This window comes from Amblyomma maculatum, chromosome 4, assembly GCF_055883805.1.
Source record: "Amblyomma maculatum isolate TAMU_Amacu chromosome 4, ASM5588380v1, whole genome shotgun sequence".
Classification (NCBI taxonomy): domain Eukaryota; kingdom Metazoa; phylum Arthropoda; class Arachnida; order Ixodida; family Ixodidae; genus Amblyomma; species Amblyomma maculatum.
In genome coordinates, this window is record NC_139347.1 from 135258284 (window position 1) to 135279049 (window position 20766).

General features: G+C 44.0%; 1 protein-coding gene across 2 annotated transcripts in view; it reads left to right on the forward strand.

Moving 5' to 3' along the window:
* TRAM (translocating chain-associated membrane protein 1) overlaps nt 1-20766 on the forward strand; it is a 32605-nt gene that overhangs the window by 3141 nt on the left and 8698 nt on the right. For both annotated transcript variants that reach the window (XR_014706769.1, XM_084602538.1), the window contains exons 4-10: nt 5663-5783; nt 11943-11997; nt 12327-12411; nt 13775-13845; nt 14320-14430; nt 14891-15040; nt 16202-16374. Coding sequence is in view for 1 of the 2 variants with exons in the window: in XM_084602538.1 (XP_084458664.1) it covers nt 5663-5783; nt 11943-11997; nt 12327-12411; nt 13775-13845; nt 14320-14430; nt 14891-15040; nt 16202-16374 (766 nt within the window). In the remaining variant the exon portion in view is untranslated. The remainder of the gene's footprint in view (nt 1-5662; nt 5784-11942; nt 11998-12326; nt 12412-13774; nt 13846-14319; nt 14431-14890; nt 15041-16201; nt 16375-20766) is intronic.

A 20766-nucleotide genomic window follows, 5' to 3' on the forward strand; every position in this document is an offset into this window, starting at 1 on the left:
TCTATGCTATTGGGCAACTTGGCTTGACATCCAGCAAAATGGCACCAAAAGTAAATGTGGGACAGAGACGAGGATGTGAGACATACTGACGACTGATAGTTTATTTCCTGTTGTACATAGTGGGTACCCGCGGCCAAGTGATAACCATCAAGGAAATCAGCGCCATCATGAAACTCATGCAGAAAGCTCACAAAGTAGCCCAGTTATTTGCTTGCACACTTAACCTAAAGCACTCAAGTTCCTTCTCTTACTTAAGACGCATTGGTTGTTGGGACATGACTCGCCACCCTTTTCTATTTCTGCAGCTTGCAGTATCTCTGCTGTTAACTGATGTCCAGCTCCAGCAGGGCTTGGGTCTTTTTGAAGTCAGCTGCACACTTACGTGCCTTACAGTGAACCCTTGAATGAGCATAGATTTTCATTTTTGTACCACTGTTCAAACAGTGTCATTTAAACATCTGCCTCTTATTCCTGCGTGCATGAAACTGCATGTCAGCAGAACTGAATAAGCTACTTTCTCAGTGCAACTAATGCTTCTGACTGTGTCTTTTACTACAGATCTACTTTTTATTTTTTACTTGTTCACCTTTGCGCACATAAATAATAAGATGTGTTGGAGCGGAAAATAATACTCTGATACCAGCTTTGTCCTCCACCTTTTCTAGATTGTGGGATGTGCTGTTTGTGTACAGAATGACAGCCAGCTTTTTTTCTGGACGGGCCTGCTTGAGTAGTGTCAGCATTTTCGCGTCCCTCGAGCTTTTTGAAGGAAAAGTTAGTTGTGGCTTAATTCCGGTTAACCCTAGTTGAATTGTGATAGCAACGGCGGAAGCTTCTTTTGCCTGCTACATTATTGGGGACACTTAAGCACATCCTTTAAGAATATGACGTGAGAGCGTAAGCTACCGACCCACATGTAAATGAGAAGGGTTCAATGCTACTGAACTGAATGTGGAGCGAAAGGATTAGTATGGTGTCTAGAAGGAGGCAGTGTGAAGGGGGCAGGCAACAGGGCAGCGATGAAAGCTATAGATGGCGCTACTTGCAGCTGGTGTGCAGCCGTCGCGGCGGCTGGAGGGGACGGCACCAGGCACGCGTCTCGCGTGAATTTTGCATCGCGTTTGAATTTTTATTCTGGTGCGATGCCAACATGACGAAATGTTTGCACATCAGAGATGAAAAGATGCATTGTTTTCTCCATCAGTACGCGCAAATGGAGTTTAGCGACGCAATTTAGGAAAAGCAAGCTTTAATAGAACGCATATCAGAATATTAACTCTGTACGCGTTTAGTTTTCACTAAAAGCTTGATAGCACATACTGTATTCTCATATGGGGAACCACAACTTCTACAAATATTAATAAGTTGCTTGTTCTTCAAAAAAAAGCTCTTCGAGCTATTGAAGGTTATTACGGTATACCGCGCGACTTGCCTACAGAACCCTTATTTAAAAAATATGCCATATTAGCCGCTAATCAGATTTACTACTTTCGTCTTCTGCAGTACATTCACCATAATAGGCTGTATACTACTCTACCTGATAGATCTACAGTAACGTATGACCTGCGAACACGAAAAAAACTAGTACCTATTACCCGAACCAACTATGGAAAACAGAAATTAACTTTTCAGGTGCCATCCCTAATCAACAACACACCAAATGTGGAATTTTCATTGGCAGCTAGAGTATTTAAAAAGAACGTAAAACAATATTTAAATGAATATCCCCTATAATTGCAATGGTGGTAGTAACTGTATTTTTCTCATGTGTAATCTTTTTTTGTGTAAATATTTTTTGGTTTTAGTAAAAATATTTATGTTATTGACAGCGTGATCTGTTGATTTGTATATCCAATGAATACTGCATGTATTCATATCTTTTACATATCGTATGTAAGTGTTGCATAATGTTTTTTTTTAAGACAACAACACATTAGAGGTGTGTGCTGTTGTCTGTTGTTATCTGTTTTGGGAGCCAAGGCCCAGTCAGGCTTGCCGCCTTTTGCCTTGGCTTCCCCTTTCTTGTAAAAGAAAGAAATAAACTTTAACTCCAACTCCAACATGGACAACGAACACGGACAATTTAGAACTCTGACTGAGAGCTTTGGAGTTCGGCTGTAGCCGCGGCAAATATAATGAGTGGCCACAGAAAAAAAAAAAGACATACTAGCAAATTGGTTCTCAGCGCGTTACGACACGCTAACAAGTAGACAAACGTGAAACAGGCAGGATGACAAACAGAGTGCTGTTTGTTCGTCGGGCTGCATGCTTCAGCAACATGCCGTTTATGGCTACGTTACTTGGAAACTGTAGCTCATAAATAATAGGTGCACTGGTGGATGTTCTGGCGCATCTCATATCATGCACTAAATATTTTCCATCACTGCTTTTGCTGGACAAATCCACAAGACCAAAGGAAACACTTCATTACAATTAAGGCAAAGAAATCATTTGCACAAAATGTCCACAAGAGCATAAATGATATTTATTTTATTAATACAATATACAAATGCCGACGTCAGAGCGACCCAACAACGAATTAATGGCTCTGCTTCAAATTCACTCTGTTTATAACTTCAAATGTTTCTGGCGCTCATTTTGAAGAGCGTTGTCCATTATTCAAAGAGAAAAAAAAATGAATCCATAGTTAGCACCACAAACTGGAAACATTTTGCAGTAACCTCTTTACGATGAACATCGCGCATCCCACTTGGTGGAGTTTGTTAGACTGCTGAGAAGCTGCGCGAAATCATGCACACTGAAAGCATAAAACGTTTTCTTCTTCTTTTTTTTTACAAAAAATGTGAATGCGTCCCCTACTAACGGTAGCCAGCATAGTTCTATATGCTACAGCCAGGAACAAACGTTTGGGGGAGGGATTTGTGGGAAAAATTTATTTCCTCATTGCCTCGCTAGTTTGTCTTCTGATATTTTTTTTCCTCTGAATGGAGCGTGCATGTCCCCTCGTGACTCCACAAATTTCTTTCTTCATAATTGCCCGATTACGCACGTACACACACACACAAAATTCCACGAGCCAGCATCCCTCAAACTTTTGTCCCTGGCTGTAAAATAAGCCTCCCCTATCAAATTGTTGCGTGCACAGCGATCTTAATTGCATTCAGCTGCTGCCTTTGAGGCCAGAATCACAATTGAAATTGTGCTGCTAAACTTCTGTGTCACACATCCTGCCATATAAAAGATAAGCTGGCTATCCCTTGTTTCACCCTCATTATTGTAGCCTGAACTGAGGCACAGCTGAATAAGAGAGCCAGCATCGCAATGCTCCCCGCATTTGTCCTGAAATATAAACATGTCCAGCGTACTAAAATATTATTTTCAGCTGTTGATCAGCAAAGGCATAGCGTAACAATTAAGTTTGGCTTGAATATTCTTCTGTTTCTGTGGACGGGCAAGGTTACAGAAACTAGGGCAGATGATAGTTACGAGCAACTTCGCAGGTCTTGAGTGAAGATTTGTCTCGAGTATTCTATACTGAAAAAGTTGTCTTGACTTAGTATGCCATGCGTTCGCAAACGAGACACAATTAGTCGTCAGCTCCTTGTCAGCACGTTTGATATTTCGCAACCTCAGTTCACGTTAAGCTACATATTAAGGTGGTCTGAAAAGGGGGTTTCGGCTTTGTGCGCTTTGTACCCGCTAGTGCGGCCGGGTACAAAACATGTTCGTGCTTTTGCGCCACGAGTGCGCACAGCGTTATCTACTGCATAACACAGGATCAGCACAGAATCACCCACTTCGCACCTAAAAAGGATCACTGTGGTACATGTGCGACTACCAGCTTCGAATCGTTCGCGGTCCACGTGCAAACAAGCGCAGTCCATGCGTCCCAGACCTCGCCCAAACCTGCGCTGCTGCGCTCAATCGCGCGGCAGTGGCTGGTTCCCCATGCACGCCAGAGCGTTGCAGCGCCCCTTGTGGCACCGGGAAATTTCATCGCGGATCTCGCCTCCCCCTCGCAAGGTGCGGATACGTCGCCCGTCACACTGCCCCCTTCTAGCCACCATAGCATAGGCTGCCGGTGATCAAGCTTTCTTCTTTGTCTTCGGATTCGGTCTTCGGCTTCTTCGCGGCTGTTCAAGGTCAAACATGTCCCTTCCTGGGACCACACAATGGTCCGAAACCTGGTGCAGTATTGCTATTGCAATAAAAGGTTTGCTGCTATGCTGTACATTTGCACCATATCCCACAGATTGAAAAGAGTGGGGAACCAGCTTGCGTCAGTCTTTATTTTTTTGTGCTCTGAATTGGCTGGGAATGATGTGCGCAAAGCTGAATGAATAAAAAAAAATAGAGCATTTAAGTAAGAAGCATGGCCAGAAGCCTGCTATAGTTACATAAAGCAAATACATTTAAATGTGGTTATAATGTAAGTTATAAAAAGCTAATAATTTTTTGTTACATCCAGGTTTTTGCTATATGCAGTTTTTGCATGAAGTCTCAAAAGGACAATGCAGAACAGTTGCCAGAATAAAAATTAAATATGGGGTAAATTACCCTGAAAGTGATTAAAGTGAATCCCCATTAATTGATGTTATAGAAACTATGAAATGTTTCGCAGTTGCGTTGAGGGTGCTAGGTGATGGCAGCGTCTGCCTCTGCTGCGGCTCACATAAGACATTTACAAGAATGGGTGGCTGAGATACTGCAGCCAGGATAGGGGGAGAGCGTTGCTGAACCATGTCTCATTTGTTTAGTTAATGCACCAAATTTGCTACTTCTTGAGCACTTTGTGGCTACCTGGATTGTGGTAGATGTAATAAGAAGCTAGAAAGGTGTCAGGTGTAACTGTGCAGCAACGCAGCTATGTATGTGGCACAGCCACTGGGCTGTATGACAGTGTTGCATTGTTGTCTTTACACTTGGTTCAAAGATGCAGCTTGAATTCTTCACTGTGGTCTTGTTCTTGAGCACCTCCAAGAGGTTGTACAATATTATGTACCGCAGTAGTCGCAGCAGAAATAGCTGCACACACATTACATTAATGAAGGTGCTGACACCACTGAAGAAAGGGACTGTAGCAAAACATCAGTAATTCGAACTCTGTGGTTAATTAAAACTCCTGGATAATTCTACCTGTGCTCCTATAATTTCTAATATAAAATTTGACTGAATAGCTCGAAGTGGTCACCTATAGCAGCCTGATAAATTTGAAGGTTTGGTGTGCTACGCAGGAATGCCCAATCTCGATTTTGCTATAAACCATTGAAGTGACGGCCCCTCGGAGCGAGCCACAAGGTGTTGCCACTTAGCAATGCCGAGGTTTGATACGCATTTGCAAGACGAAGTGGAGGGGCCCATCGACATTGCATTCCATAATGAAACTTTTTGCCTGGGCCCTATTTTTCTTGCTGTGTTTGGTTAAATAAAAAAAAAAACAGTCAGTTTGAAGTCATTAGGACTGCGAAATATGTTCAAACTAAGGAGATTTAACTGTGTATAGCATGGATTTTAGGTTGGAATGGACAGCGTATCAAAGGGCGCCTTCCTGAGGGGCCGCATTATAGATGCAACACTATCAGTGTGTACTTTTTCATTGTGTGCCTGCTTCTGTGAACACCTGTGTGTGTGTGCGTGTGTGTGTGTGTGTGTGCACACACATGCATTCTCTGTTAACCCAGCCTCTGCATTGTGTGTCCAGAAATTGAACCGCAAGATGCACCTGTCCAAGATGAAGCACAGCAAGTTCAACGAGTCTGGCCAGCTCCTCATCTTCTACCTCGTCTCTTTCCTCTGGGGTGCCGATATCATCCGCAAGGCACGTGCAAATCTTTGTACTTCGAAGACAAAAGGATTTGTTTGAAAGTTCTGCCGTAGAAAGCAGCAGCTCTGCTATTTATTTTTTTGAAGTAAGAATTACAAACTCATCCCACATTTTATGTGAGCTTAACCCCACAGTGCGTGCTTTTTTTTTTTTACATTGAGTCCTATGGGTAGGAAATCTACCACTTCTTTTGCAATGTTCATCTTATCTGCAAATTTGTCTTAACAGCGTTCATTTAAACGGAGCTTACTGTGTTATGATCCAAAAACTAATGGACACTTCAAAAACTAGCCGCCCATCAGCACAGCAGTCATTTTTTTCAGCCTTGTACTCGGCACATTGTAGCATTAGTTGCTCTGTGCATCATGAAACCCACAACATACACACTTTTTCTCTGCAACAGGATGCCACAGTTTGAGCGGATGAGCTGCTGACCTCTTTTACGCTAGGTCATTTTTTTTTTTTTTTTTCGTTGGTATCTTGCAAAAAGTGCTGCACCAGAAAGGAAGTGTATAGTTAAATCTGGATGTGATGAAGTTGAAAGTAATTCAAGTTTTCGGTACTGCAGCTTCTACGTGAAGACTCGAAAGGACAGTGTAAAACAGAAACTGAAATAAGTAATAAGTCCAGGTGAAATCTTGAAAATGTTTGAGTCAATCCTGTTACTCATTAATATAAAGGTACATTTTGCATTCTCACTGACAATGAGACTGTGGCAGCAACGGCTGCCACTGTGGGCGGGTCGCCACGGTTGGGCGAGAGAGGAGCATGTACTGCTACATCTAAACTTACCTTGGAGGCACTTCTATCAAACTGCATTTTCCCAACATTATATTCATCCCAATTAGCACAGAACTCTCGGGGCAAAAGAGAGGAATGCGAAAGATGAAACACACATGCTGTTTTGTCCATTTTTCACTAGTGTTCTCCCTTTTATCCTGGGTTAAGTACGTCATTGGGACCAGCAAAAAGCTACTATACCGGAGTCTTTACTATATATCAATGGTTGGTGATAACATGGTCCTGAAGATGCTGTTTGGTAGCTAAATGGCTACTTACTGAACATGTCTCCTGCTTAACGAAAAAAACTCTCTCAAATACCTTTCATCTCTCTTGTCTTTTCATCCTATTTTAACTAATTATGATTTTTTGTTTACATCTTGTGGAAGTACTTCTTAAGCATGAGGGCAACATGGCTATGAATATAACTGACTTTGATATCATGTGAAAAGCAAAGCGTTGCATGAACACGGCATCATCTTCTATTTTTCTGTCTGTAAGATGAGAAATGCTCGCAGCAGTCAAGTGCTGCAATAACGCACACGCCGCGCCTACAGTTCTTGCCACTGCTGCTTCATGCTGCACAGTGCTGCGAATGTTGGTTGTTTCTTCCCTTCCTTATTTCTCGCTGCACTTTTACTCTCTTTTACTCTCTGAATGCATCGCGCCACCTTCTTTCTGTTGTCTTCACCAAGTAGCACACATGACAAGAGAGCACGACATATGCCTGGGTTTACTCAGAAGCTGTCTGGCACACAAAGAAGAAACCCCAAGATACAGTGGAGCTGCTTTTATAGCTGCTATCACCTGATCCGTGATGTCACGCAAGCATGTTGGGAGAGGAAATGACACAACATTCCTTCCCCTATACAGTGTTCGTCATTATTATGACCGATAGCTGTCTGGGGCCCTTGTCTTAAGAGTGCTACGACAGAGTGGTGGTTGCAGGGTAAATTGCGCTTGAGGGCCAGGCTGGGGATCAGGTGGCAGTTGAGGATCTGACTAAGGATCAGGTGGCGGTTGGGGATCAGGCTGTGGGGCAGGCACAGAGCCCGATTGCGGAAATTCTGGTGCTGAAGTGTTGCCTTCGTTTGTTGCCTTGTCGTTCGAGATGCGCAGCCCTGTACTTTCGGGCATAGTCGTATGCAGCTGGATGCTCGGATCGGCGCGGCCGGGATGGTAGAGTGTCTAGACGTCACCTTCTCTTGAAATGTACACAGTCGAAGGCCATCAGCATGAATGTATCGTTATTCGTTCCCCGTAAGAACCAAGTACGTGCAGGCGCTCACCCTGCCTGTGGATTATCCCTGCTATTCATTTTGCATCGAAAGGTCGGAGACCCTTTACCAGGACGCGATCACCCACCTTGAACTCTCCAGGATCCATGTTAGAATGCAGCAGGCTCAGTTTGGTTCAGGGCAACCACGACAGGAATCTCTGCGCTGGTGTTTCCTCTGTGGTCCTCTTTGGGGTGTTCCTGTATCTGAATGATCAATGCAATTCTGCATAGACATCGTGTCCCCTTTCCGGTGCTAGTACTGGATCTGCTTTCAGAGGTCTCTTTTCGCTGTCTGCACACAGCGCTTTGCACTACCATTTGAAGCAGGATGATAAGGAGGAGATATACTGTGCCGAACGCCATTCCTGGTCAAGAAGTTTTCAAAATATGGGCTGTTGTCAGTCACTACCTCTTCTGGTAACCCATATGCGGCAAACACACCACGCAGTTTTTCCACAGTCTTTTCACTGGTCGTCAAACTCATCACAAACACTTCCACCCACTTAGAATGCGCGTCCACAATCACTAGAAACTACTGTCCATCACAATATGCAAAGTCCAGGTGCATTCTTTCCCACCTACACGTGGGCCAGCCCCAGGATGACAAGGGTTGTTCTCTGTGCCACGTTCTGCAATAACCGGCATGTGGCACACTCTTTCGTCCTTTGTTCTATGTTCTGAGTTAATCTCGGCCACCACACGTGGCTTCGCAACAGCATTTTTGTTTGACAGAACGAAACCGCTTTGCTATTATCACTCGTTTTGAACAGTAGCGCTCTTTGAGCACCTTCACCAAGTGATTGTAGTCTCTCTCTTCTGGCTTCTTCGGAGCTAGCAAATTTTTGAGTGTTCGTTAAGTCTTCTTCCCTATGGCAGTCACAAAAGTCACTACCTTCAAGTCGTGCCTCACCTTGTTAGCTTGCAGGTAATGTTGAAAGCGTTCGGTGTAGAACTCAAAATCTTCGTCCCCGTCCTCAGCAAACTGGTCAAACTGGCCGAGCGTAGCCATGCTGCTATACGGCGTCCAGGTGCTTGCCCTTTTCGGTGTTCCGGTGCTTGCACTACCAAACTGTGCTACTTCAATTGCAGGGTGGATCCCATCCTCGTCGTCACTGTTGTATCTTTACCAAGTAGCACACATGACGAGAGCGCGACATATGCCTGTGTTTATTCAGACGCTGTCTGGCACACGAAGAAGAAGCACCAAGATACAGTGCAGCTTCTTTTATAGCCGCTATCACCTGACCTGTGACGTCACAAAAGCATGCTGTGAGAGCAAATGACACAACACTTTCCTTGCTGGTAGATAGCTTTACTTTTTTTTTTTTCTATGCGCTGCATGCTGTTTTCCTCACTACTCCAAGGCCTGCATAAAGCTGGCTTCTCCTTTGTGCTACTACGCCTAGTGGTAAAGCCATTTAAAAGAACACTCGGTGTATTTTTCTTTTTCAAACAAAAAAATCTCTTCGCGATTCTATGTAGTGCACTTGCGGCGAGGTAATTTCGTGGGAAGTCGTCGCCGCGGCCAGACGCACTTTACTATAACCGATCTTTATCAAATGTCTTTACTGTAAGGGGGTGAAATAGGCAGTCGTCTATGGAAGGTAAACTGAGATTTCAGGTTCACCTTATTATATCAGAGTTTATTATAGCGGGGTTCTACTGTATTCAGTTGAGGTGCGCGGTTACACATGCGGTCTGCGCACCACTTTTGCGTCGTGAAATGGATGACTTGCCTTGTACTCCTAGTGCTGAAGCCTGCATGATTGCGTCAGCTCATTCTACTCGTAAGCATTCCTCGCATTTCGGATTGTTTTACTTATGTGTAGAAAACTTCCGCATGGGTCGGTCAATTTTCAAGTAACTCGGCGCTGCCTTTGTGTAGATAGTTGGTGGGGCCAACTCAACTGCTACAGTGCCTTTGTTGCATGCAGTTCACATATGCACCTGCTTCAATGAAGGCAGCTTTAGGGTAGTAGAAAAAAGTGTGGTACGTAATATTGAAGAAGTCACAATTTGGGCCTCCGTTAATTATGGGTGCAAATGTATTCTTTTCATTTCACTCGCCTACCCAGTCATGGTAGGCGAGGTAGTGTCGGTGATAACAAATCTTAACAACAGCACTAGCTGTGACATTGATGGTATCCAAATACGGCCAGTCAAGCATGTAGTTGATATAATTGCTCCCATACTTGCTCACATCTTTAACATGTGTTTAGAGGCTGCAGTTTTTCCGGTAAAAATGCAATTAGCAAAAGTTGTTGTTCTTTACAAAAAAGGAGATCGCAACGCCCTCGGCAACTACAGACCAATGTCTGTTTTGCCAGTGTTTTCGAAAGCATTTGAGAAAATGCTCCATTTAAGAATGTCAAATTTCATCCATAAATTTAACTTGCTAACACCGTTTCAGTTTGGCTTCTGTAAAAGCAGATCAACTGAACTTGCGTTACTCCAACAAAAGGAATATATAATAAAGCAACTTGAAAACAAAGCTATTGTCATTGGTGTATTTGTGGACTTCTCAAAGGCTTTTGACCTGGTAAATCATGAAATCTTACGAAATAAATTACACTGCTACGGTATCCAAGGAAAAGCGCTCTCACTCTTAAGTTCCTATTTGTCGTTTAGACAGCAAGTGGTGTTCATAAATGGTATATGGTCTGAGCCGAAGCCGCTCTTCTGCGGTGTCCCCCAAGGCAGTACGCTAGGGCCTCTACTCTTCAATATTTACCTAAACGATATTGTCAACATCAGCGATAATACAAAGTTTTTCATCTATGCCGACGATACGAGCGTATTTTTTTCAGGTGAAAATCTTCATGAACTTATCAAACAATGTAATGCCACAATGAAAGCACTTGAGGTCTGGTCTGCAGTTAACTTGATGCAAATAAACGAGAGTAAGACCAAAGCTCTCATATTTAGGCCGAAAAACAAAGTTATCCCACCACACGATAATATTATATTAAAGTCGCGGGCTGTAGAAATAGTTGAGCAATTTAAATGCATCGGGGTTATATTTTCTGCCAGTACGTCATGGGATTATCATGTCAATTATATCTTGAAAAAAATAGCTCAAATCACTGGTATTATAGGCCGTCTAAAATACATACTTCCCACAAAAACTAAGATGCTGGTATACAATTCAATATTCAACTCGCATTTAAACTATTGCCAGTTAGTGTGGGGCACTACAACATTCACTAACCTTGAACGTATTCATTTAATGCAAAAAAGATATCTCCGAAATACATATAATTTACCGTTCCGACATCCAAGTGCAGCTCTCTTTTGTCATTCCAGAGTTATTAAAGCACATAATCTTTATAAATATCGCCTCAGTGTTGCTTTTAAAACAGAAATCAGGAATAATGTAACAAACCTTAAGAATTTAGCAGAACTAAGGAAAAAAGAATCAGTCTATCCAACAAGACTTGGCGAAGAATGGACAGTGCCAACACCTCGATTAAATCTTGGTAGGGAATGCCTTCAGTACACTCTTCCATCTCTTCTAAATAGGTATATCCACATTAACCTCAATTTGTTTTCTTTTCCATGTCGTGAACTACATAATTTGTTTTTGAATAACATGGTTTAAGTTTCATTATGTATACATATTGCTGTTTCGTGTATCTTCTGGTGTTTCTTGATGAGCTTGTTTTTAAAATTGTATAAATTCTTGGGTTGCCTCCCTGCCAATAATTAGAATTGTAGACTCGTCAAGCTGCCCAAGGGCAGCTTTTTTCTACGATTCCTCCATCTGTAGTTTTAGATGGGAAATAAACTTTGACTTTGACTTGGTCTGAATTTGCATAATGCCCCCTTGAAATGCACGCCAGAATACTCTATTGAAGGGAGTAGAGAACACTTTCATAGAGGAAATAAGCATGTTTGGTGTCAGTTTGCTGCATAGTAGAATTCTTAGTGCTGATTAGCTGAAAGCCAAGTAATACCTTTGGCAAACATGCTGTTTGGATGGATTTGTTGCATGTCCTGTTGACAGGAATGCGCAATGTTTTCACTAATTTCGGATGTGCATTTGCACATGTTTTGTAGTTGTAATGACTCTCTTGCTGTTTTGTCCCCTCCTGCAGGAAGGTTACCTGCCGGGAATCAACAAGCTGTGGGAGGGCTACCCTCACAATGAGATGTCGTAAGTGTTGTAAGCCTCTAAGAAGCAGTGGCACGGTTTGCACTGTAATATGTGTGTATATTTTTTTCCTGTGAAGCCTCAACCTAGCCGTGGCATGCTCTTTCTTTGTGAGCTGCTGCACCTGTCTCATTTTATATTTCAAAATACTGCAGGCCAGAATTTTCGCCCTAGCAGGAGTGACATACGTAGATAGAGAGTAGAAACAATAGAATGAAACGATGACAAGTCCATGCAAACTAACCAACAGAGGCCTATCCTCAACTCGACAACTTGTGATGGCTGTCTGAGCCTTGGTTGTTGCAGTATAAATGTTTTCTCTCCATGTGCAGGTTCATGTTCAAGTTCTACTTCATCATCCAGCTGGCCTACTGGCTCCACTGTTATCCTGAGCTGTACTTCCAAAAGACTAAAAAGGTAAGTACTTATCAGTGAACCTTCATTTTCTTTGCGTCATAATTTTGAGACTATAGGTAGGTTGCAGAAACCTAGAAGTCAGCTTCTCTGCAGAGCAAAAACCCCTTCACCATGGCGGCCAAACCTGTTCTGGGGGCAGTATTAGGTGCAGTAAAGGCCACGTCCATTTCCTGCACCCCTCTTCTTGTCGCAATTACGGGATGAAGAACCCCTCCATTTGTGAGTGCCATTCATAACGCCTTCCCAGCCCCTACCTCCTCCAGGCTCTCAATAGTGAAGGAATTCTGCTCAACAGGTTTGTGCATGACATCAGGCTGGACATAGAAGTATTCTGCGCTTCACCCAACTTGTGCCCCCAAAACAGGTTTGGTTGCCATGGTGAAGGGGTTTTTTGCTCTGCAGAGAAGCTGACTTCTAGGTTTCTGCAACCCATCTATCTTTTTGGTCTCAGTGACAGGTTGACAGAACAGGGGCTGTTCAGCCATCCCTCCTTCTCATTCTGTGAAGACATTGCTCTAGGGCAACGGTAGTACTTGCCCTATAATGAACACCCCTTTATGGCAAAAAAATTTTTGGCATTTTGCAAGTACCATAGTGTAGAGAGTGAACTGAATCGACCCTTGAAGTATCTTCAGGAACCCCGGTGTGTTGATAAAACAGCGAAGACAACTGGTGTGCCTTGGTGAGATCCTTCTGGGGCTTGTGCAGGAGGATCGTCAAGTGGGAGACAGCAGCTTGTTTCCTAGCGACGGCTTGCATTACAGTAAAAGCCCATTGACTCCCTTTGATGGCTGCACTGATTAAAAAAACTCCCAGGTGTTCTAGTTTTTTTTTATCATAGATTCTGAATAAACAAAATGACTGCAGACAGGAAAGGAAAAGCTCTTACACTGACATAAGGCAGCCCCACCACTCTGATGTCTTCCTCAATTAAAGTAAGATACAATTCAGAATTTGGGCCTGTCTTCCGTTTTCTGGAAGTAATCCTCTGTGGTTTCACCTCGAGGGCAGAATATGACCTTGTACCAGTCACTCCATTTACTTTCATGCTATACACACCGAGATAAAATCTTGCCCTTAGTTATTCTTTGGAAAACCATTCAATGAAAAAAAAAAATTAAACAATATTTTTAAGTGCTTTAACAGTTAAGCAGGCTGCACAATATTGTAAACAAATGAAATACACTTCACGCACACACACACACACACACAAAATGGCTTTGTCTACATTAGCTGAAGGGCTATTGCTTTCCGCACTTCATTTATCTGCCAGTTATGCGCCCCAGTGTAAGCTGCTTGTCATCCAGCAGTGTGAGGCAGGTCAACATTTCACTCAGCCTGGTTGCTTGCTCTCACCTTGCAGGACGAGATGTCTGGCCGCATCACCACGGCAACACTTCCGCTCATCTTCTTCGCTGTCTCTTACCTGCTCAAGTGAGTTGTCCCAGTAGTTTGTTGACTGCTTTAGCTGGACAAAGACTTCTGTAAGGGAGGGGGGAATAATGTGCTCATGCTATGGGGAATGGGGGCTTACTTGCCTAAAGCCCCATATTGACGACAATGACCGTGATTAACTGCACTTGTGTATCTTCTTGGCCTGCAGTTGTTGTGCAGTTTGATGAGCTCCTTCCTTGCATAATTAGTCCAGCTGTTAGCCATTTTTGCAACAGAAAGGTGCATTTTAAATGTCTGTTTCTGATGCCCATATCAGCCACTCATTTGACAGGGGGCTTCTGATCATGAGCCGTAGCATTTCATAGGGGAAGCAAAATGCTAGGGTAGAATAGGTTCATAGTATGTCCTGTCGGGAGCACAAGAAAGATGGGAGCGTCAGGCTTTGTGGACTGGATTGAAATTGTACGTGGTCCCTGCCCTGTACTGTCGCTGACCATCTGCAATCTCTCACAGTTTCTCGCGGATAGCGTTGTGCCTGTCCGTGATGCACTACTTGGTAGAGACGGTGTTCCATGCCTCCCGGCTACTGCTCTTTGCTGAGCGCACCAAGGCTGCCGACTATGGGTGAGTGCCATTTTCTTGGAATACACAGTGCACTAACATCGTCAAAGCAATAAAATTCAGTTTCACTTGTTTGCCCACTCTGCAGATGGCACTGCATGTGAGGCAAGGGCTATCAAAGTTAGGCATAGAAACATCTGCATTAGTTTGTTACGCTGCTACGTGAAGTGTGGGAGGGAGGGACAGGGGTTTGATAGCAAAGCATAAAGAAACAAAACTGATGCGCTGGCAGGAACTTGCATGTCTGGGGTCAAGTGTGTATTTGGGAAAGAAAATTGTCCAAACCTAATGCGCTGGCCAGGTCTCTATTTGTAGAGAGCAAGGTCCTTCAGAGTTGTCGGGCGGGCTGTGGTTGGCAGTTGAGCTCTTGTTGTACCTACGTCAGCTTGTCTGCTGGCTGTCCTGTGTGAGAGAAGAAAGTGGAATGTTGACACTGCTCTCGTTCTTTGTGTGTCGTGTGCAGGTATGCGGTGTGGAATGTGCTGTTTGTTCTGGTGCGGCTGGCGTCCATCACACTTTCGGTGCTAACCTTCTGGTATGGCCTCGCCCAGCACGAGAATGCCGCCCTGCCCATTGGCCTCAGCACTGGCAACTTCAACACCAAGCTCATCAGGTGCCCACTCTGGCAACCAACAACACTGGCGGCCCTCCTTTTTCTTGACCACGTAGCAGTTACTAGCGCAGGCATTTAAAGCTTGTTGTTCTGCGCAATTTATTTGACGGGTCTAGGTTCCTCTGAGAAGAGAACATTTCTATAGTACTGCTTGGCAACAAGTGTCGTGAGCTGTGTTAAACGTCCAATGGCATAGGTAACTCATCTAGGATGCCACTTCACGAAAACAATCTTGGTTTTGTGGAAACCATGATGGCGTTTTGCCTGGTCACTTATACATATGGCCACCTACTTCTCATGTGGCAAATCGCACCTGCCAGTAGAGACTGGATCAGTTTTAGCGTGTGCACTCGAAGTTAAACTGTTCTAGATAGCACACCTTCCCCCCTGTGAAATTAGAAGGGGGACACGCTAACACCTCGGTGCGGTTAGTAAACAGAATATGCACAGAACATGCTGGAGCCAGGCAAGTGGAAACTAGAAGAAAAAGTGTTATGGAGAGTGGACTTCTTTGAGTTCTGGCTGGTTCTTGTCACAATTTTTTAATGAAGTAGCATTAGAATGTTTAGTATCTCAAAAGGCATCTAGTGTAGGCATGTGAATATTTGGCGCAGAGGAGACAAAGGGGAGAGAGTGATTCCCTTATTACTTTAAGGAGAGAAGGGAAAGGAGGCAGGTGCGAAACAAAACAGAGCCGTGGTTGGTCATCAGAGTTCATGGTTGGGGAAAGGGGGTGTAGCACATAGTATGTCACACAGTGATTATCTGAGTGTATCACACTATCCACTCTCAGGGTCAACACGTCAGTGGCAGCTCTGTCCAGCTGAAATGCTGACACTCACGCTGCCACATTAACCAACTGAAATGCTGACACTCACGCTGCCACATTAATCATATTAACCGCCTCAAAGTTTTTTCTATAACCATCTTAGCAAAGGAGGAGTTGCAAACTTCAGAGGTAATGAGCATTCTTACTGTTTTTTTACATGTGATTGTGTTTGTAATCTTTGGCTGTTAACAGAGTGGGCTGGTGAATCCTTGCGATGGAACCAGAGGGGCGTCACTGCCATCTACATATTTAGCAAATTTGTCTTGCACCACTGCAACCGGCCAGCATTCGCAACCAGCCCCTGACAGCGAGTCTCCTTGGCCTTGGTGCAGGATAAACTGCATCGTGGCTGTGTGCCTGCTGCAGGCATGGATGATGTGGAACTTTGTCAACTTCCACCTGCAGCAGCGGAGGGAGCGTGCCGAGGCCCAACAGAGCGCCAACCCGGCCGCCAAGAAGAAGGCCGCTGCCAATCGCAAGGACCGCAAGACCAAGAAGGACGAATGTGAGCCCATTTTTTTGTCTCAAAAAGAGGCATCTGGGTTCGCTGGGTTTCGCTGGAATCTATTTCTCACATCCAGGTGCTCCCACAGGAACCGTGCCGCACTGTATGCAGGCACCGACTATAGACACACTTCTGGTGTCGAGATCAGTACGCAACAACAGTATCGACACTGTGGTGCCCACATGCAGTGCAGCATGACTCAGAACTTGAAGGGTGGGGACACTGCAGTCAGACTTTTTACTCCCACTTTATACGAAATTTAATTTTTGCATCCTCAGGCCCAATGATTCTTCCTCTGTCTGCTACAGGCCTACATAAACGTGCCATAGCACCTTGCAACTCAATAGATATGTCATTGAAACAGAGCAGAGTACCCTCACTCTGCTGTCAGATCTTTTGAAAAGCTGACAATGGTGGGAGTATGATGACCTACTCTTGGGCTGCACCTTTAGTCTCCATAAAAGACAAATGTGCACTATAATTTGCTAAAAGTGTTGTGCTTACCTGCACTGTGCACAACAGTTACATTGCCACCTCTCCCCAACTGCAGCAAGGGTTGTCCCCTACCAAAATTTGGAAGTTGTGTCGTGCGGGACAAAAAAAAAAAAAAAAAAGGGCAGAGGACTACCTGTGCATGCAGAATGCCTTGCGCGTAAATTTTTATACTCCGAGCTGTAGTAGTCTTCAACTCATATTGCCTGGTCACAAATCATTTAAAATAATTATGCACATATAGTTTAGAGATCAGTAAATTTTCTCCCTCTCTCTTTATCTGTCTCTCTCTCTTTTCTTTTTTTTTTTTTTTTTCAGAGCTTTATTTCATGTACAAGTATACCTAATTTCTGCTGGTGTCCACTTGATTGTATGCACACCCAGTTTTACAACTAAGACTTTCACGTTGGCATACCTGCGCTGCTGGAGCAGTGTCAGCTTGTGTGTGGTGTTTAGAGGCTAAACGCCGCACACTGCCTTTGTTTCCCTCTTAGCTGTGATCCAATGCTAGGCTGAGTGTAACATAGTATAGTGCACAGCATGTAGTTGGGGTGAGGCTTGTGTGCACTTTCACCAACTGCAGTCTTTGTGCGAGGAACACAATGGTGGACATGCTTGCAATCTCATTAGCATCAGCAGCAGCACTTGTGTGAGGTATTTGCTGCTTCCTAGTTTGTAGTGGGTTCATCTGGCACCACATGTTGAGCTTTTCAACGCGATAGCGGTAAAGGGGACCTGCAGTTGTTGAGTTATAGCGATGCCATTACTACCGGTTGTAACACTCATATTTCGGTATCTAATATTTTAATTTGCCCGAGAACCAAAAGCATGGTACTGACGCTGTCGGCACACAGTGGTGGTTTTTTGCAGCGGATATGACTTCGACTGGCGAGTGTTTGATGATTAGATAAATAGCAAATGCACTGCACATTGTGTCCATTAGGAAAAGTATGTTAAGTCACGTTGTTATATTCTGTATTAAGTCAGTGAATACAACATATTTCCTTTACACAAAGTCACTGCGAAGCAAGTGACACAAAAAGCACTAACAGAGGCTCTGGTTGCATCATAGACTTTCTTGACCTATACTTGTGCACAGCTACCTTTGGCTATGTGGCCAGAGTTAGGCAGGAAAGAATTGAACGACCTTGCTGATCACTCCTAGCTGTTGTAGGATGCCGGCAGATAGAAAGGGGCGGTCAGGGAGTGCTCACGAGAAAAGCACAACCTTTGGGGGTTCATGGTGACAAAGGAATGTCTCCTTCCCCTGCCTTCTCCCGGTCTCTTTGTACCTCCTTCTATTTTTGTGAAGCGCCCATGCGGTCTTAGCCATGGAAGAGAGGTCGTCATCTTTAGCTAAAATGCGTTATCGTGACCAGGAAACCATGGGAAGCCATCATCCACGCCATTATAGTGACTGACTCATGTAGGCTTTTTGATTGGTCCCTTTGTGTGCCGTCATTGGGCCGCAAGTGACATGGGAAAGCGAAAGACTCGGAAAACTGAGTTGGCAATTTTCGGTTTGGCTGTATTTTGAAGAATCAATCCTTAATAACTCCTTTTTTAGTGCACCGATTCTTAACAATTCATCTAATGCATAAGGCACAAGTGTTACAAGGCCCCTTTAAGGTCCTCGTTCACTAAAAAATCCTGCGTCAGTGTTGAGGGAAAAATCATGAGCATAGTGTTGGCAGGTAGTAGCTGGCAGCTGACATGGCCGCGCACTAATTGGATGTAGAGTTCCCTGGCATAACCTATTTCTTTTTTTTTTTTCGTTGCTAGTTGTATTCATGGCACGGTTTTTCTTTCTTTTCGTAAATTTTAGAACAGGCCGCGCAAACAATAAAAGGCTTGTGTGAACAGTTCTGAGTATTCGTTCAAACAGTGGAGTATTCAATTTGATCCATGGAGGTGCCCGCGGAAGTTCAGGGAGTCGCCGCGTGAAAGCAACTGTTGTGAAGCAACGTTATCACAGTTACCATGTTCACTTCTGTTGTTCTATTTAAGGCAGCACAGTAAAATCTGAGTTTCTGAGAAATAGCAATAATTAATGCCGGGAGGTTACATGCGAGACATTTTTTTTTCTGTATGGTTCTCAAGGAAGTTAGACCTAGAGATAGCAAAAATTTCACTTTATGAAAAACTTCAAGCAGTCGGGTGAGAGTCACTTGTTGCATTTCCAACAGCTCTTGCTTTTTATTTGTTTTCTTGCAAGCTAAACATTGCATAAATGTATTCTGTTCTTGGGAGATAATTATCAAAGGGGTGCCTTTGACCAACCCCTAAACTCATTTAGGACAAACCAGGAAATCACAGCTGCATGAACAGTCTTTTTTGGTGAGGTAAAGATTCCTCTCAGTGTAGTATATCATCCCTTTTCAGTTGCTTTTTCGCAGAATATGTACTGCCAAACCTTGGTTATTCGAAGTCATTGGAACCACGAGGAATGCTTATATATTAACCGGCTCTTCTAACTACAGGAACACAGTGAAAAACACTTGGCCTAGGCAATAAATTTAACTGCAAGAATTCACTGCAATACCCCTTGTTTTACCCCACTGCTGAACATTGTTTATGATTTTGTGCGCGCACAAAATCATAAACAATGTTCAGCAGTGGGGTAAAACAAGGGGTATTGCAGTGCGCACAAAATCAAAACCTGCAGCAATCAGTGGCAAAATGGCCACACCAACTTTCTTTGCTGAAGGGCAGTCAAAATGGCTCGGGGCAAATTGGCACGGCCATATAGTTTCGGATTATTTCAAATTATTATTGACAGTTGCTCTCACGTTACCTACTGCCTTTCTTGAGGGGGCAACTGCCAGCATTAAACAAGCCATGCAAACGATGTGCAATTTGAATTTTGCATATTGTAGCCGATTTGCATGCAAATGAATGGCTTACCCTTTTTGATGCATTGAAGGCCTATGTGTCCTGCTGGAAAGGGGCACCGCTATGGGGTGCATACTACACGCCGCTCCTCCAACGAAACTTTACACCCCGCAGATACATCGGCCGAATTTCAGATGGTCATTTTTCGGAAGAAATATAGATCTTCCAATGCTGGTAATCTAACAGTTTTGCCGTGGTACGGCAATAAATTAAGCGCCGCAAGCTGGTGTTGCACACAATGCTACCATTCTTGCATAGAGCAAACATGGTTGCTTCGTAAGGCGTGCACTGCCACTGTTCTGAATTCGTAGTTTCTTTAATTGCAGTCGCAGGCCGGTTTTTTTCGCCCTCTGCAGGACCCAGAAAAGGGTCCGCATAATTGAACAGTCAGAAGAATCTAGGAACTTGCAAAAAGGTCACTTTTTTACGAAAAATCATCTTTAAAAATCATGGACTTCACCGCTCCTTATGCTTCTTTTATATATCGATAATAGGGAGTAATATCACTTTATGCAAACAACTACTGTGGTCTGCTTGCACTCGCCACCCGTGCACGCACAATATCGTGATCAGATATGGCAGGCGCAGCTGCCAGTGTGCATAGTCTGACTGGTCCCCAAACAGCAGTTGTTCGTGCCGCCGGGAAGCTTGCGACTACTTCAGGGCAACCTGCGCATGTGCAGTGGCACTCTGCGTAAGTGGATTGCGCTAATCACGTGTTAAGCTATCTCAACCAGAGTCATGGTTTCTTCTTGTCCGCATTATTATACTTCATGACAGTGCGCCGCACGCTGTGCCATGAACGAATGCACACGCCACATGAAATAATAACGATCAGTTTTCATGGGCAACAGCTGTCGCGAAGACCGTGAGTTAAGACTATTTGCTTCCACCCCATAGGCAGCGGCATCTTCAAAGCCACAGCAAACAGTGCTCGCATTTCGTTTTCAGTCCGATTGCATGCTCTTTATTCGCCGCGAGATCGACCTAGAGGTGGCGCCATCGTCA